Below are 18,965 nucleotides of genomic sequence, written 5' to 3'. Positions count from 1 at the left end.
CATGTAGACAAAATACACGAGGCACAGTACATTAATCAGACCTTTGATTTTTCATGGGTGGACAACTCCTTATATAGCTCTATGAGAGTTGCTAAGGCACAAAGAGTTTAAGCTATGGGTTCAAGATCCCAAAGAGAGACACACCAATGGGACTTGAGATGTATCAAAGGCAGCATTTGAATTCATCTTTTTGATTCCAAGGTTATTTTCCTATCCATTTCATGATTCTCAAACAACAGATATATATATATATATTTTAAGTTTTATAAAAAAACACACTAAAATCTAAAAGTATTTATATTTCATATACATGTAGCCTATAGATTTTTAAAAGTAGCAAATTAATGAAGGCTCTTAGCTCATTTAATTGTGCATACTGCCTCTGAAGCATGCCACACACATGAAACTGAAATTAAATCTTCATATAATTGATACTAAAAGAAAGCCAGATATATCACTGGAAGATAGAGTCAGTCATTTAAATGATCTACACTATTGTTCTGAAATTGCTAGAATTTTGTTATGTTCTGTCACATCCTGTCAAAATTCAATAAGTTGTCTATGACAACTATTCTTTTAAAAGGCAATTGACATTGCTAATTATTCTTCCTGGAAGTCTTTTTTTTTTTTACTTTCATAATGGTGTCTGATGATTCATTTGGTGATTTTAAAAATAATTTTAATAAATAAAAGTTGTTCACATGTGATTAAAATATTTATTAGCAATCCTAATATTCTTATGTATCTTTTTATCACTTAAGCTACACAACTTTTCTCTACACTTATAACAGTGCTTCTTAATTTTAATTTCAGTATATCAGGCAAATTTAAAATAATAGAAAATTTTTAAAAAATGAACCCACATGTACCATATGAAACCAGCAATACTGCTACTGGCTTTGTAGCCCAAAGAGATTAAAAAATTTAAATTAGAAATATAAAAGAAGAACCTATATGTGTAAATCATTTAAAGTAGTTCTTTTTGTGGTGGCAAAGAATTGTAAATTAAGGGATGCTCATAAACTGGGGAATGGCTGAACAAGCTGTGGTATATAATTGTGATGGAATGCTATCGTATCATAAGAAATGATGAGCAGGACACTCTCAGAAACTCCTGGAAAAACTTATGTGAACTGATTCAAAGTGAAAAGAACAGAACCACAAGAACATTGTCCACAGTAACAGCAACATTGTACAAGGATCAACTGAATGACTAAGCTATTCTCAGGATATAATGATCCAAAACAATTCTGAAGGATTTATGATGAAAAATGTTATACATCTCTAGAGAAAGAACTAGTGAAATTTGAATGCAGATAGAAGTATACTTTTTTTACTTTCTTTTTTTTTCTTTGTTTTGGCATGTGTTTTCTTTTACACAAGACTAATAAAGAAGTATATTTTACATGACTGCACACATATAACCTATATCAAATTGCTTGCATTCTCAATGAGGGTGAAGAGGAGGGAAGGAGAGAATTTTGAACTCAAAATTTTAAAATACTAATGTTAAAATTGTTTTTACACGTAACTGGGGAAAATAACATACAGTAGTAAATAAAATAAGTAAATAAAAAAACCATGATCCCAGGGCTATAGATCATTAGCTTCACTTATTCTGATCACACAAAATCCAATGACAGTCCAAAAGGAAAGAGGACTGAACTGAGAATGATAGGATCTATATTTTGATTCCCAGATCAAATACTACTTGCTGTGATGTTGGGTAAGTCTTGGGATCCTCACATCTAATGTGAGAAATACTGCTAAAATGTCTTCCATTGCTAAAATTGTATCCACCTGCTTCACCTCTCCTAAATATAGCCAATGCCAAGATCCTACATGTACATTTACAATAGGTACAGCCTCATCCTGGCCCTCTTTTCTCTCTCAACAAAACCTGGTTGTTCTGGTTCTACTCATACATCTATGTCCTCCCTTCCCTCCTTCTCCTTTTTTCTTATTCCTTCTTCTTTTCCCTCTCTTCCTCTCCTTTTCCTTCTTCTGCTATCACCTCTTCTTCCTCGTCTCATTTTTCTTCAACCTCCTACACATGATTGTTCCGCTAGGTTTTGTACTCAGTTCTTTTCATTTCTAATTAAACTATCAGTGAAATTTGTAAGGGTAGAAATTATACGCAAAAATTATATACAGGTTGTGATCTGCATTGGTAAAGGGAATTTTTATACCTAAGTAAGCAAATGTTCTTAAATTGTCAGTATATATAATATATAATTGGTGTTCATTCCAAACATTAAACCAATTTTTTTTACATGCTCAAAAATATTTGAAGTACTTTTAGCCTTTGTGAGCTATCTTTTCTTTGAAACATGCCCCTTATAGCAATTTTTTCTGTGAAGTACCCAAAGGAAGTCAATGACACTTAACAAATAAATAAATAATTAATTGAAGATCCTTGTTTGCACAAATTGCATTTTTTGAAGAAGCAAAGAACTGGAAGGACCTGGAGGGGAATGTGAATGCTCATTGACTGACCAATGGAAGGAAAAATTATGGTACATTAATGTAATGAAATACAGCTTTGTTGTAAGAAATAATGAAAATGATGACTATAGAGAAGCATATAAGAGTTGGCTTTGGGAAAGGGAGAAATATATTGGGAAATGTAAATGAAGGAAAGAGAGATATCAATTATTTTACAATGAATTGTTACCTCAATCATGGCTAGGAAACTTGCAAATTGAACTATTGGTCTACGTGGTATTTAGGAATACTCTAGACCAGAGGTCTGTGAACTTATTGTTCTTGTTTTTATGATAACCATATTCCAATGTCATTGCTTACCTCTATAACCCTTTGCATTTAGTTTATTCATTTATAAACATTTTTCCCCTGAGGCCATAGCCTTCACCAGATTGCCAAGGGAGTCCATGCTAGAAAAAGATCCCCTTCTCTAGACATTCCATTCAATCCAGAGCAAACACACACACACACACACACACACACACACACACACAGATATACTCTGAACAATAAGAGAAGGAAAATATCATGAAAACAACAAGCTCTTTTTTCCAAATTATGAAGATGATCCCCAAATTAATAATTTTAAAAACATCTGATTTTTTTTTACTTTTATACTTGGTGTTTCCAGTACTGTGGTAGTTAATTATTTTCTTCTTTTTATATGTCCTCTGATCCTAAGTTAGCATAATAAAATAGAACATGTTTTTAAAACTTGAATTTCAATATTTTCTATAAATTTCCCTATCATCACATTTAAATTGTCAATGCTTAAAAAGTTACTTTTCTTGCAATGGCTTTCACAACTCCTTTTGCACTTAATTTCTTGAAATAAAAACTGTTACATGTATCCCAAAAATCATGGGGCATGACCATAAATTTTTGAGACAAGTATCCACAAAACGCATTAAAAAACAATTGAGTTGTAATTGCACACATGTCAGTCATTCAAGCATCTATTAGGCACCTACTACATGACAGGCACTGTGCTAAGTGCTGGGGATACAACGAAAAATGAAAGATAATTCCAGCTAACAAGACGCTTATAGTATAGATCATGCAAGCAACTATGAGCAAGTAAAATAATGTGTGTGTGTGTGTGTGTGTGCTCGTGTGTGTGTGTGTGTGAGGGTGTGCGCATGTGTGTTTAACACATATGGTAAATTGGAGCTTATCAACAGAGGGAAAGCACTAGCAGTAAGGAAAGATCTTTAAGGGGGTGGAATTTAGGTGAGATGATGAGGGAGAAAGTTTAAGTAGGGGACAAGTGAAAATGGCAAGAATCTGGAGATGAATGTCTAATTTGAGGAGCAGCAGCAGGTCAGTGTTACTGGATCACAGTGTGTGTGTGTGTGTGTGTGTGTGTGTGTAGTGGAATGGGGCCAGAGGGAGGGGAGCAAATAACAAGAAGTCTGTAAATTTAGGAAGGCTGCAGTTTACTGAGAGTTTTAAAAGCCAAATACAGGATTTTATATTTGATCCTAGAGGCAACATATAAATATATAAATGATTATAATTAAACATGCATTAAAAAAACTACTTAAGGTCTAGAAAAATTGAAAAATGAGAATATTTTAAGTCTACTTAAGAATTACCTATAGGCACGTTATAAAGACCTTTTGTGGGAAAGGTGAATTTCAATGTAATACATTATTCTCCCACCTACCCAAATTTTATTGATTTTTTGGCATCATGAAATATTAAGTAAAAGGACATGAAATGATAGATTCTGGACATTCTCTTCCCCATATTTTATTTGGGTATGAATTATTTTGAATGTTAGTCTCATCTTAATATTCCTTTTTCATAATCTCATTCTCCTTTCAAACAGCCCTTTCCAGATCACATTGATTAAAATAACAAAGTGGTCCAGTAAGTTAATAAACTGTTCTTCAACAAATAACCAATCCTAAAGAGCAATAGGTTATAATATATTTTAAGATGTATTTAACAGAATTGAAAGTCATCTTTAATTTGATTCTGCTAAAATTGTACAGCACCCTTTGGAAATGTTCTGCATTTCCCCTACATTGAGCATTTATTTATAGACTGTGGCATAGCGATTTCTCACTTCTCTCCCTTTTCATCTATTCAGAATACTTTAAAAAAAATCATCTCCTACCACATTCCTATTTTCAAAACCCATCTCTAGTTGTTTTGCCATCTGAATCAATCTCAGGCTCTGTCTTCTTGTTACCATTATATCTCTGGACCGAAATTTCAACCAAAGCTCTGCCTTTAATCATTACTTCTGGCTATTTTGCTCCATTTATTTACTTATTTTTTTAACTCACCAAACTATCCTTTTCTCTGAAGCCTCTGTCTTTCATCTTTCTGCCTTCTGCCACATCCTTAGAGAATCGTCTCTCTCTCTATTTGACCTTTGACCATCCTCTCATCATTAAAAACCTCAAATCTTTCACAAATACCTCCAATAATAGTTCATTAATGCTGAAACTATTTAAGCATCAAAAATAACCATACAACTCCTATAAACCCAGCCTAGGCTTTATCTATGTATTTTTGTTCTGTATCTAAGTAATATTCCTTATTATTTGGGATTATCAAAGCTTAGCATTTCATTTACTGGAATTATCACTTTAAGCTGCTCTTAATCCCGTTATCCAGGATACTTATGGTATAGTAACCTATCAGAGGTCAAGTTAAGCTTGTCTAATAGAGATCTATACCAGTATGGATAATTTTTTATATGTTCTTTCCTAAAAGTTTTGTGATTCTCTCTCATGAAGCAATTGCAAAACTTCAGGATATCCTGTGGAACTTCTGAGATATCTGTATACGGGGATAAGGGAAACTGGTTAATGGAGAGCTAGTCCTTGAAACATATGCCTCATCTGATTTCAATCTTATGTTTGCTTGTGGAAAATTGGGGAGAGCCCATTTCCAGACTATTCCCGCAGCACTATGTGATGACAAAAATTTTATTACTGTCTATGAAGCCAGAGGAATCAGCTGGTTATTGAGATACACAGAGTAGGTATTTGGAAGGGATACCCCTACCCCTTAACACTCTTTATTTTTTTCCCTTTATATCTAAGAGGATGCAATATCCATTTGAGTTGCTTCCTCAGAGCTGAGTTAAGGGCCGGGGTGGGAGGGGGGAGGCGGAGGTGGTGCTGTCCTGTCTCTCTTCTTAGCCAATAGCAGCTTTAAGCAAGTGAATGCCTCCTTCTCATTAGTGTTTCCCACATTAAGGGAGCAGCAACCTTGAGATGGCTATATACCCGTAGTGACCTTAAAAGTATTTCGTGATCTGGAGAGAACTGTATAACCCACAGCTGATATCTTCCTCTCCCTTGGCACCAGAGCAAAAATGCATGAGAGTTCAGTAGCCATAGAGAAGCAGCCCAGCCCACCAGTAGACTATTCTGCCCAGCAGAGATGCCTAGCCCTGTAAGGAGTCAACTCAGCAGAATAATGTCTTCCACTGATGCCCCAGCATCAGTAAACTTCACGAGGCCCCAAGACCATAAGTGGAGGGGTACTTCTTTTTCACACATATTTGCTACACGTGAGCCTTACTAACATTACACTTTAAGTCAGTGCCCACTCTCCATAAAGGCTCTGCGAATTTGTGGGAGAGTGCAAATCAAACTTTGGGGACAATGTTTTGTACCCACTATTCTTACTATACCTTCTTAACGAATACTTTTTCTCAAAACTAATCAATTTCTCCTGGCAAACTCTTAAAGGAGAACATAAAAGTTGGGGCTTGTGATCAACAATACCCCTCAAAGATACTGGCAGAACTCTGATGGGGGAAGTTAAAATTTTATCTTCTAGGCCCCCAACCAATTGATTGTTTATAGACACATGTACACATCAATATGTAAGAAAAAGGGAATAACTGAACACTTATTATAAAAAAAAGTTCTGAAAAAATAGTTTTGAGAAGAGTACACAAAGAAGTCATTTCTCTCATCATACCCCAAGTGATACTAGCAGCATCACATCATATTGATGACTCATCCTGAGCTTGCTAACCAATAAAATTTCCAGACTTGCCCCTGCCAAACTGTTACATTATAGCTATGCCTCCCCCATGTGGTAGTCTGATACTGATTTTTGAAGCTATAAATAAGATTGTATTTGCATTTATATCTCTCAGAATTCATATTATTAGGTTTAACTCAATGTCTAGCCTGTCAACTTATTTTTAGATACTGATTCTGTCATCCAGGGTGTTAGGTGTTCCTCCTAGCTTTGTATTATGTGCAATTATGACAAATGTGCCATCTTTGCTTTTGTCCAAATTATTGATAAAATATTAAACAGCATAAAGTCAAGCACAGATCTTTAGAAAATTCCACTGGAGACCTCCTGCCAAGTTGGCATTGAACCATGAACAACTATTCTTTGAGTCCAGCTATTATTTAAATGACAAAATTTGAGAATGAGAAGGTATTTTATTCTCATCCATCTAGTCCAACCCATATACAAAAAAAACAAATCACCACAATAACATGCTAGGCAAGTAGTAATCTAGCTTCTGCTTAAATATCTCCAATGAGGAGGAAATCAACAGATATCAAAGCAAACCATTCCACTATCAGGAACTTTGATTGTTGGAAAGATTTTCCCAACATCAAGCCCAAATTTGTCACTTTGCAGCCACTGGTCTTGGTTCATTTTGACCTAATAGAGTATGTTTAATCCCTCTTTCACGTGACAGTTCTTCAAATAAGTGAACACAGACAGGAGTGTTGTGAGACTCAAATGAGATAATAGTAAAGCACTTTGGAAAATTTAAAGCACAAGATAAATGATAGTTGCTATTCTTATTATTTTTCACCAGACCTCTAGTATAGTGATGACTTTATTCTCTGAGTCTCTTATTGCATTCTTACTTATCTCAAGCAATGTTTATAGAGCAAAATAGGGATGTGCTAGTAAATGTTTAATAACCAGGCTCTTCCCACTTTCCAAATAAAAAAGTTATGTGCTCACACTTTCAAATTTAATTTTCATTACTAACACTTTGCTAATCTACATAATCAAAAAAGCAATAAATCACTCTCATTTTTAGATTGTTGATTTCTGAGGTACAAATGTTCAAACTGGATGATAAGCAAGCCAGTTAGAGCTGACTCTAGCAGACCACTGACACACTACTAGTATTCTCTTCTAATGGCTAAACATCACTTGTTCCTTAAATTGATTATCATACAATATAGACATAAGGCCTTTCACTAATTTAGCTGACCTCTGGATAATCTCTAACTACTGAGTGTCATTCTTTTTTTTTTGGCTAGGCAATTGGGGTCAAGTGACTTGCCCAGGGTCACACAGCTAATAAGTGTCAAGTGTTTGGTCTGAGGTCAGATTTGAACTCAGGTACTCCTGACTTCAGGGCTAACGCTCTATCCACCGCGCCATCTAGCTGCCCCTCTGAGTATCATTCTTAAACTGTGTTGTCCAAAACTGAATATACTGATGACAGAATACCACAGGACTATCACCTGTTTATTCCTGAAAGTCATTCTTCTCTTAACACATCCAGACCATATGATCACACTAGCTTTTTGGTTGCCACATAACATTACTGTCTCATATTAAAGTTTGCAGTCCACTTAAACACCTTTTTTTGTTTCCTTCAAAGTGTTAGGTCTCTCCATGGTTCCCTAGACTGGGCTTGTGAAACTGACTTTTAGAACTTAGGTGTATGACTTTACGTTTTCCCCTATTAAATTTTATCTTATTGAATTCAGTCCAATCCTAACTTGTCAAGACCTTTATGGATATTGGCCCAGTCATCTAGTACCTTTGTTATCTATTCCAGCTTTGTGTCATTCAAAGAGTTCCAAATACATCTAACTATATTATTATCTAGTTCACACCTCTCCGTCCCTCCCCCAAGAACAGCATGATAGACTTTTATCAAATGCCTCATATATATATATATATATATATACACACACATATATATGTATGTATGTGTGTATGTATATATTTACAATATTCCCTTGATCTAAAAGCTTAGTAATTTCGACCAAGAACAAAAAAGTTTAGTTTGGCATAATCTATCCTTCATGAAGCCATGTCAGATCTTTATAAACATGTCTTCATTTTCTAGATACTAACTAGCCATGTCTTTAATAACACATTCTAGAAATTTCCTTAGAATCAAAGTGATGCTTACAGGCCTATAGTTTGCAGAATGTGTTCTCTTCCTTTATAAAAAAAAAAAGATATTTGTCCTTCCAGTTCTTTCCTACCTACTTCTCCCATTTGTCATAAGCTTAAATATCAATGGTAGTAGTTTGACAATCACATTTACTAGTCTTTTTCAATACCAATATTTTGTTCATTCACATCATTCTCTTTAGATGACTTCTATTCATTCCCCACTACATTTGAATTGTTTGCATTATTGGCTTCAAAAATTCATTCCTGAGAATCCTATCCCTCCTGACCTAACTTTCCTTATAAAATTTTAGTCTTTGGGTTCATATTTAGCTTTTCTCTGAATTATTTTCTCCCAGAATAGAGAATACATATATATGAGACAATAACTACTTCTTCTCACCCATTCTATCACATATGCTAGAAAAGAATGGTCACTTCCCCCATAAGGACTCCAATCATTTTCACCCCCATCAACTAGCGAGAATAAATCAAGGACAGAATTTCCGCTTTTTAATCCAAGGGTAATCTTCTATCCACTGTTGTGTTCTGCCTCTCTTACATTAAATAAATCACACAATTTCAGAATCAAAGAAACTCGGAAATAGATGGAACTTTAAAGACCATATAGAATAACCCATATGTGATTGAATACCAATTACAACGTCCTAAAGTTGGTGACACAGTCATAATTGAAGATTTCATTTAAAGTGAGGGAGACCAAACATACATACTTTCTTTATCTATAAACATAAATCAAAAGTTAGATAGACAGAATCAGTGAGGTCTTCATAAAAATGTAATTCCTGCTTTTGCTTCTAAAGTTTTGTTTTCTATACGTGCATATAAAGGCTGAATGCACATTGATATAATTTTCAGCTATGTAATGTTCTTCTAACAAAAGTGACAATTACATTTTCATATGTATATTTCCATAATTGTCAAAGAAGGTAGAATAAGTTTTTAAGTGTAATAAAAATATGTCCATCATTTGCCTTTTGGAGACCATTCCCTGGAAAAATTTTTAAAAATTTAAAAATAAAAATATCATAACAACAGTATAGTTTAATACTAAGCAAAACCTTCATTAAGGCTGGAGTCAAGATAGTGTTACTTCATTTGTTTTTGTTTTTGTTTTTTTTTTTTTGGTGTGCATGTGTGTGTGTATATGTGGGTGCACAGAAATCACTGAATAGCATCTTTAATTTATATTCAATAAGTGGTTTAATATAACTCGCATAATGCATTTGTTGGTCTAGTCACTATTTCTCATTGTACATACCAACTCATTTTCCTTTCTTATTAAATTAACATCTTTATACTGCCCAAATTATGTTTATCCCCAAGGTGAAAATGATAAAAGTATGTACTTTAAATTAGTTTTATTAAAACATTTGAAAAGTAACTTTGGAAGACACAAATGTAGTAGTCTTAATTTTTATAAAAACAAAACACAAAAGAATCACTGTAATCTCTTTAGCTGAATAATAAATGATAGTGCAATATACCTGCTAACATTAATTAAACACGTTAAACTTGATGCTCCCATGTATGCATATATCTACATTATATGCATCTCCCCATGCATATTATAATGTAAGGATTTATACATGTCCATATCTACACGTGTGCTTGCATGTGTGCGCATGTGTATACATGTGTGCCTATGTGCAAGAATCAAGTTTAACATATTTAATTCGTGTTAGCAAGCATATTACACTAGTCATTTGTCATTTAACCAAAGTTTGCAATATTTTTTTTACAAAAGTATTGCCACTTCTATTGTTCCACCTAAAGTTTCTTCTTAAATATGTTACTAATACTCATAAATATATACTTTTATAATTTTAGCCTTAGAAATCAACATAATTTGGGCTGCATAAAATGTGTTAGTTTAATAAGAAAGGGAGGTGAATATATGTGCATATATACATATCTACAATACACAGGAGAATCAAGCAAATGTTTAATAAGGTACATACATGTACCTGTTTAACATGTTTAATAATGTGTGTGTGTGTGTGTGTGTGTGTGTGTATATATATATATATATATACCTACATATACACATATTATAAAAGTGAGTTCACTGAGGTTGCAGAGGGTAAAGTTCTTATAAAACAGATTATTTTGATTTGTTTGCTTTCAAACTATTCTGATCTGAGTAGTTCTCCAATGATAAACCTTGAAATATGGAGACATCAAGCTTATTTTCCCCATTACAAATTATTTTTTTTAAATAACACACAAAATCAGGTGAGAGCTTTGTCTGAATAAGATTTTTCCAGTAATCACAGAACTCCACTAATATTCATATGGAAAAATATCACATTACATATAAGTCATTTGTAAGACCTTATCCTACTAAATTAATGAACTTACCTGGATTGTCTGGTTCTACAATATTTACTTATGTTAGATACACAAAATTCATTTTGAAAGTATGCAGAGTAGAAGTCCTAAATTTTAAAAGAAATGATCATACTAATAACCATTAACTTAAACATTAAATATCATTACTATAATGTCACCATCGAGGATAAGTAATCCAAGTTTTGACCTATAAACATTGTTGAAAAAACAAATTATGAGTGTTCGGGGAGGGGGGTGGAATTGCTAAATTTGTCATATTAGTTATTTTAATTTACTCATTCATTCAATAAGCATTTACTAAGTGCTTTCTTTGTGCAAAGGACTACAGTATCTGTTGGTAAATTCAAAGGCAAAAAAAAAAAAGCAGCTTCCACCCTCAAGGAACTTACATTCCAGTGGGTTGGGTGGATGAGTAGCACAACTTTTAAACAGTTAATAAAAACAATTTGAGGCAGGAAAGAACACTAACAATAAGAGGAATCATAAAGGGCTTTGCATAAAAAGTAGCACTTGAGTTGAGCCTTGAAAAAAGTTAAATATTTCCAAAAATAAAGTATTTTGCTTGAATTGTCTGGAAAAATACTGATGGAATTGTTTCTGCTTCTGTATTTTTAAATATACAAATAGTCAAAGGATTCTTCCTGCTTTACTTTATGCAAATAAAGCAAAACATACATTTAAGAATCAAGTTCATCTCCAAATGGGCTAAAACATATACAGTTATCTATGTGTTGTATTTATAGGCATCACTCAGCATATGAAACAGATGTAATTCTGAAAAATTCCCTGCAAAATAAGATCATTCAAACCAAAGTATATTTCCTTATTGATTTACAATACAAAAAAGAGACCTTATCGTCTACCTATTGAAGAGGATCTAATCTCTACCTAACAGTTACAATTAATATTTTGTTTTATACTAATATCTATAGTCATGACATCATTTAATAAAATTGAACAAAGTTCTTTTGGGGTGCCTCAATAATGTTTTATTGAGAAAAAATACAAATATGTCATTATAGCTCAGTGTGGTTAATCCATTTCCTGTGGCCTGTGCCTTTAGGTGAATAGCAATTGAAATCCTATGTCATTCCTTCCAAAGATTGCCCAGGTCACTCTTTTGGATTCTACCTAATGCACCCTACTGTATAAGCAAGAACAGTAAACTGAGGGGCTAAGGTAAAATCCTAGCTCCACCACTACCTAGCAGTGTGACTTTTGGTAAGTCGCTTAGCCTATCTGAGAGTCACTTTCTTGAATTAGAAAATCAAAATGTTATACTGGATGATATCTAAGATCCCATCTAATTCTAAAACTCTATGATTATATAACATAAACACTAAGATCACACATTTAGATTAGGAAGAGACCCATGAGGTGGGTCATCTGATCCAACTTCTTCATTTTTCAGATGAGTAAACTAAAATCCAGAGAGATGGTGCCAATTACCCAAAGTCTCAAAAGTGCTAAATATTAAAAGCAGAATTCAAACCAGGGTAGTCTGACCAGGCTTCCGATTCCAAATTCAGGGCTCTTTTTCATGCTACCAACAGTTTTTTTCCCATGGTGTGGCTAGGATGTGGGAACATCCAAAACTTCTGAATCATTACTTAATCTTTACTTAGAATAACAATACATTTATGTAGTACACTCTGGCTAGAATCAACAATATTAGGTTATCTATCATATTTTAAATCTCTGCTGTGTCTTTAGTTGGCAATTTAGCATGAAATATGTGTTTAAATAACAAAGTATTGCTAATGAGATCAACAAATTCAAATCCTTTATTTTACAGATAGGAAAGTTAGGCTCCAATTGGCAAAGTAACTTGTCCAAAGTCATATTCCACAAAAAGCAATGGAGCTAGGACTCATGCCTAGATCTTTTAAATTCCCAGTATGATGTTGTAGAGGCAGCTAGGTGGTGCTGTGAATAGAGTGTTGGAGCTATCAGAAAGACCTGAGTTCAAATCTGTCCCCAGACTTTTTATTAGATGTGGGACCCTGGGAACCTCACTTAATCTCTGTCTCCCTTGGTTTTCTCATCTGTAAAACGGGGATTATACCACTACCTACCTCACAGGATTGTCGGGGGGGCCAAAAGAGATGATATTTCTAAAGCTTAATACAGCATTTGGCACATAATAGGCCGTTAATTGTATTTATTTCTCTTCCCTCTTTCCATTCCAGCATGGCTGCATCTGATTCCAAGAGACCATTTTCCTTACCCTAGATCTTACCTGAATAGAGCCTTGTCAAGCAAAATCAACAAGTATTTAAGTATTTATTAAGTGCCTATATTATGTTCTAGGAATCATGCAAGTATCTGGGGATAGAAAGAGAAGCCTGTCTTCACCCTAGGAAAAAGAAGCTTCTAGTTCTCAGAGATAATATTCAAACAATTATTATAAACAAGACAAAAAGAATACATTGGAGATAATCAACAGGGAATGAATGCACTAGCATTAAAGGGGATCAGTAAAGGCTTTCAGAAGATGTAATTTTAGCTGGAACTGGAAGTAAGTCTGGGAAGCCAAGAGATGGAGATGCAAAGCGAAAAAATTCCAGGTGTGACTTAAGTTATAGCCAAATGACTAAATTTGTTTAACTGCAGAGATCATAAATATGTGAAATGAAAAACTGAAAGCAAACTTAACAATAAATGTATATAGCTTGGAAAGTTAGAATTTTTGCCTAAGGTACTAAGTAAAGAGTATGAAATTTCAGAAAATAGAACCTTTTTCTATCTGCAGTATATTTCATAAAATGAAAGTCAAAAACAAGTTCTGAATTTTTTGCAGTTCCAAGGGGCCTAACATATGCCAGTGAAGTTACCTTTCTTTTCCATAAACTATGATTACTCTTCTCTTTTGCCCAGTTAAATAACAAAACAGGCATCATTTTGATTTATAATCATTTTGCAATATGCAATTGCTTACTTACTTGTAGCTCCAGGTTCAGAAAGCAGCTTGGGAGTTGGTCAAAGATTTGAGCATTGAGCCATATATAAGTTACTGATAAAACCCACAATCTTAAAAATGGAAAGATAATTTAGATTTGCAAGGGAGTCAGTGTGATGGAATTGGTTTTATCCCTGGGTTTAAGTAATATTGCTTTACTCAATACCATTCTAAAATCCAGTTGAAAAATCTTTCCTTCATGACATGTCCAAGTTATATAATCACATTCACATCTATTCTAAGATCCTACTATTATTTGAAAAAAATACACGTATATATACTTACTGTCCTCTAGAGGTATGGACCAATAGTGTGATAAGGGTAGAAGTTGCTGGGCATATGCAGTTTAAAGCTAACATGGCATACTTAAACTCCTCTTCACAGACAACATGATCTGTTCAAAAAATGCAGGTGAATTAGTTCACATTTATAATTAAAAAACATGCTAGATAAAATTTAAAAAGAAATTCTTTATTCTTTTCACATATTTCTAACCTATATCTTAAAATTTTTTGTTTGAAAAATTTATGCTTATGCAATTTTATCTTCAATTTCACTCATGAAGACAAAAATAAAAAACTGAAACTGGTTTCACAAAATCATGACCTCATGGCATAAACATTTTGAAGCATCTTAAAGGTCTTTGGAATTTCATTACATACATAGACTGCTTTGACCTTTAAGTCATATATTCACACCATACTTTACAATTTTCAAAGTATTATCATTTCTTTTGATCCTCACAGAATCTCTGGAAGGTAGGTCATGCAATATTATTCCTATTTTATAGAAGAGGAAACTGAGGCTTGAAGAGTGTAAGTGACTAACCTAAGGTCGTAGAACTAGTAAGGAGCAAAACTAGGATTTAAATATAATAAAAAGCCAGTGCTCTTTTCATTACACCACAGGTAAGGTGTGTATTTTTTTTTTCAAAACAACAAAAATATTTTCAGATCATATGGTAACATCCAGCTACCTAATCGAATTTGGATGGTTCCTGTCAAATAGACATAGGGGAAGTTTTCCTATGCTCTTAGTCTTCTCCCTGCTTCCTAGGAAGACATACTGCGCTTCTCTCTCTCTCTCTCTCTCTCTCTCTCTCTCTCTCTCTCTCTCTCTCTCTCTCTCTCCCTCCCTCTCTCTCTCCTTCTCTCCTCTCTCTCTCTCTCTCTCTCTCTCTGTGTCTCTCTCTCTCCCTCTCTCTCTCTCTGTGTCTCTCTCTCTCCCTCTCTCTCTCTCTCTCTCTCTCTCTCTCTCTCTCTCTCTCTCTCTCTCTCTCTCTCTCTGTGTCTCTCTCAACACAGAACTAAAGCAAGATTTAACCTTTCAGGATCCTAACAAATGAAGATTGACTGGAATAATTTGGGAAGGAATGAGTAAAGAGAGGCATAACATACCTAGGATTTCAATTGTATAGGAAATATTATGGAACCTCCCTCTATCAATATATGTAGATGAACAACTCAAACAACCTATAGTTTTAGGGGCTTCTCTGGAACACTGAGCAGTTCAATGACTAGCCTATGGCCACACAGCTAGTATATATCAGAGGTGGGATATGAAACCAGGTTTTCATGATGTCACCGAGACTTCTATATACCATCTTCCTTCCATTTTCAGATATATTTCATTATTTTTTCTACGTTCCTTATGTTTTATAAGAAGTCACTTGCATTTTAAAACTTGGAAAATATAAACTAGAAAACATATAGATACAGATATAGATATTGATAAAAAATATAGATGATAGAGAGAGATAGACAGAGGTTGAGATACACATAGAGGAGATAAAGATAGAGAGGACAGAGATAGATACATGTGACTTGCCTAATCCCAAAGACAGATAGATAGATAGATAGATACATTATATGACTCATCCAAACCCAAAAGGTTTGAATGAATTGTTTCTTCTCTATCAATTCAATATTCATTACACCAAGTTGATTAAAGGTGCAACTACAAAGTAATAACGTTGATTCCAAAGTAATAAGCTTTTTTTTAAAAAAAATCAGGTCTTTAGAGTCATACTTCATGTATACACAGCTATTCCTTCCACATCATGAGGGCAAGGGGTCTAGAACCCCCGTACAATAAATTTTGGCCCTCCCTTCCTATCAAAGAAGAAGTCTGATTTTTTTCTTTTTCTTTTATGGGGTGTCTACAGTATCTTATTTTAAACTTTGGGTTGATACTATACAATACATATATTTTGCTCATTTCTAAGTTTTAAACTTTTTCTGTGCTGTCTGCTGGCCTTTGTATGTCTTCTGTGGCTTCCATAAGATTCCCCAAGAATTCTAATTTAATTTCTTATCCCAACCTTCGATATATCAAAACTTTAATGGGGAAAGTCTTGATGTGGAAGGCATAACTGTAATTACAAAAGATCCTTCTCTCTAATTCCCAAGAAAAAATAATCTCCAAAACCCATTCAAACCAACCATGCCTTTCCAAGTATGAGAACAGATAGAAATGCAGGGTTCAGAATAGAGGGTTCTGAACTACAGAATCTCTGAGACAGAAGGTCTAAGTTCAAAACTTGTCTCAGACAGGCATTGTGAGGCCCTGGGCAAGTCACTTAATCAGTTTCCCTCAGTTTTCTCATATGTAAGGGGATAATATGGGGATGTAATAGGTCCTACACCTCTTAAGGTTATTGTGAAGATAAAATGAGATAAGATTTTTGCAAAGTTCTTTGCAAAACCTAAACTGCTATAAATGCTATCATTATTATCACATCACCAGCATCATCATCATTAAAAGGGCTTTAATTTTTTGAGTGGCCACTTTTTACATAACCTTATGCCTTTTCCTATATTTACATGTTACTCATTATTTAGCATATTGAGGAAACAGATCAATCACAATAAGAAGCAATTATAAATATTAATTTTCCTTCCTAACTTTTCTAACTCACAATCTGTGAGACCTTGGTCAAGTTACTTAACCTAACTGAAACTCAGTTGTCTCATCAATAAAATAAAAGAGATAGAACTAGATATCTTCTGATGCCCCTTCCAGCTCTGTGATCAATGATCCTTTGACTAGAATGGCATAATCAGAGAAATCTGCTATATCTAAATAGTAATAAACAAAGGACATGCAAGCATGAAAACTGATCATTATGACAGAAAATCATTTTGTATAAAATTTCAATTTAGACTAACTACAACATACATAAAATTCCTGAGACTCACAAAGTACAAAACTAGAAAATCTTGTGAGGCATGGAAACATTAACCACACCCTGATCCTTTTGGCTTAGAGTCCTTATTAATCAAGAAAGAAATGGAATTATTTTAATATTATGAGTTCATAAACCCTGAACCCCAACAAACCATCTATGCAAGATGATATTCCAGCAATAAAAGAAGCCAAAATGTTTGGCTTGGATAATATCTGTAAATGCTTGTCAACCAAATAATAGTTATTTTAGATAAATCATAATTTTCTTGCTACTAGGTTATTTTAGGTTATGCAAATGTCTACATAGTATACTATTGTCTTGTAAGTTCTAAAACAATAGGTTTTAAAAAATCTGAATACTAATTAAACAGTATAGACTAACTTAGATAACTATTTAAAAGAAATAGAATATTTACAGATAAATTCTTTCAAATCTATTTTTATGCATGTGTGATGAATAAGAATTGGTGCCAATGTATTCAAAATGCTGAATATCAAAATCTCTCCTAATAGAATCCAGTCCTTTTTGAGAACTTAAATTGTATGAATACAGCCTGTGATTTAGAGCAGTAGCAGCTTCTTCACTGCAGTTGCTAAGCAACAGCTCTTAGGAAGGTTGTAAACAAAAGCATCCATGCATAGACTGATGTAGCTCTGTCTTGCTTAACAAAAATCAAATATTTCTTTTTTTGAAAGGATTTTATACCAAATGGAAAACAATTAAAATATTTTTAAATGTTTGCTGTTAATGCCCTGCGTTTTATATGAAGTATAAAAAGCATTCAGAACATCTGAAAATGCATGTCAAAAAAGGAGGTACCTTCTTCACGCAAATCCCTTAGACTATGTGATGGTTCAGTCGAATGGTTGTTATGAAACTTGATTCTTTTTATTAGACCACAACAGTCAGGTTCTAACAAACAATTTATTTTTGATTGGTCAATCTGTTCCAGTCACCATAATGACAAAAATAATTATTCTGTGGGTAACCAGATCAGACTATTAGGGATCCCACCAATTGCTCAGTAATTACCTTGTGAATAGCCAATGAAATCACTCTTTAAGGATGACTCTACAAACATTCCAGCTTCATGCAAAATGAGCATACCAGTATATAGTACCTCATATATCCATCGTAATTTGAATTAAGGAGGATTGTGACACAAATTCTTGGTAGTACTATCTGTTCAAAATTTTACGTGGAAAAATTTATTTCTCTCTAATGGTTCTCAAAAAGGAAGTGGAATGGATGCAACTACCTATAGACAAGTGAGTGAGACTTTGAGTCCTGGCAAAATCCTCGAATAAATGACTAACGAATAGATTTTAAACAATTAGAAAGTGAAGCAATGATCAGTAATTAGTAGCAATGAGATCATTAAGAATAGGTCATGCTTCATTTCCTCTATTAAGAGGGTTAATTAGGATTGATGAGGGGAATGTGGACACATTATGCCTGACTCCAATAATACATATAGTAAAGTCTCTTATGTTTTCTTCATGATGAAGATGGAAAGATTAGTACTATAAAATAATTCAATTAGGGGGATTCCTAACTGGTTGAACAATCAGACTCAAAGACTAGAGGGACCAATGTCATTCCAGAGGGAGGTGTACTAGAGAACCCCAGGGATCAGTGCATGGCTTTATTCCATTCAACATTTTAATCAATGACCAGATGAAATCATAGATGATGTAGTTATAAAATTTGTATATGACACAAAGCTCACCTTTGTATATGACAATAAAGCCACCTCATGAGATGACAGAATTGGGTTCCAAAAAGATTTCCATAGGCCTGAACAAATCTAATATCACT

General features: G+C 33.8%; 1 protein-coding gene across 2 annotated transcripts in view; it reads right to left on the bottom strand.

Annotated features, from left to right (window-relative positions):
- Nucleotides 1-18,965, bottom strand: part of KCNT2 (potassium sodium-activated channel subfamily T member 2) — a 512,407-nt gene that overhangs the window by 132,835 nt on the left and 360,607 nt on the right. For both annotated transcript variants that reach the window (XM_020971730.1, XM_020971731.1), the window contains exon 14: nt 14,246-14,354. In XM_020971730.1, coding sequence (XP_020827389.1) covers nt 14,246-14,354 — 109 coding nt within the window. The remainder of the gene's footprint in view (nt 1-14,245; nt 14,355-18,965) is intronic.

The sequence above is a fragment of the Phascolarctos cinereus genome, unplaced genomic scaffold (genome assembly GCF_003287225.1).
Source record: "Phascolarctos cinereus isolate Bilbo 61053 unplaced genomic scaffold, phaCin_HiC Scaffold_5;HRSCAF=322, whole genome shotgun sequence".
NCBI classification, from domain to species: Eukaryota; Metazoa; Chordata; class Mammalia; order Diprotodontia; family Phascolarctidae; genus Phascolarctos; species Phascolarctos cinereus.
Note: the sequence above shows the minus strand (reverse complement) of the source record. Positions and strands in the feature narration are given on the sequence as shown.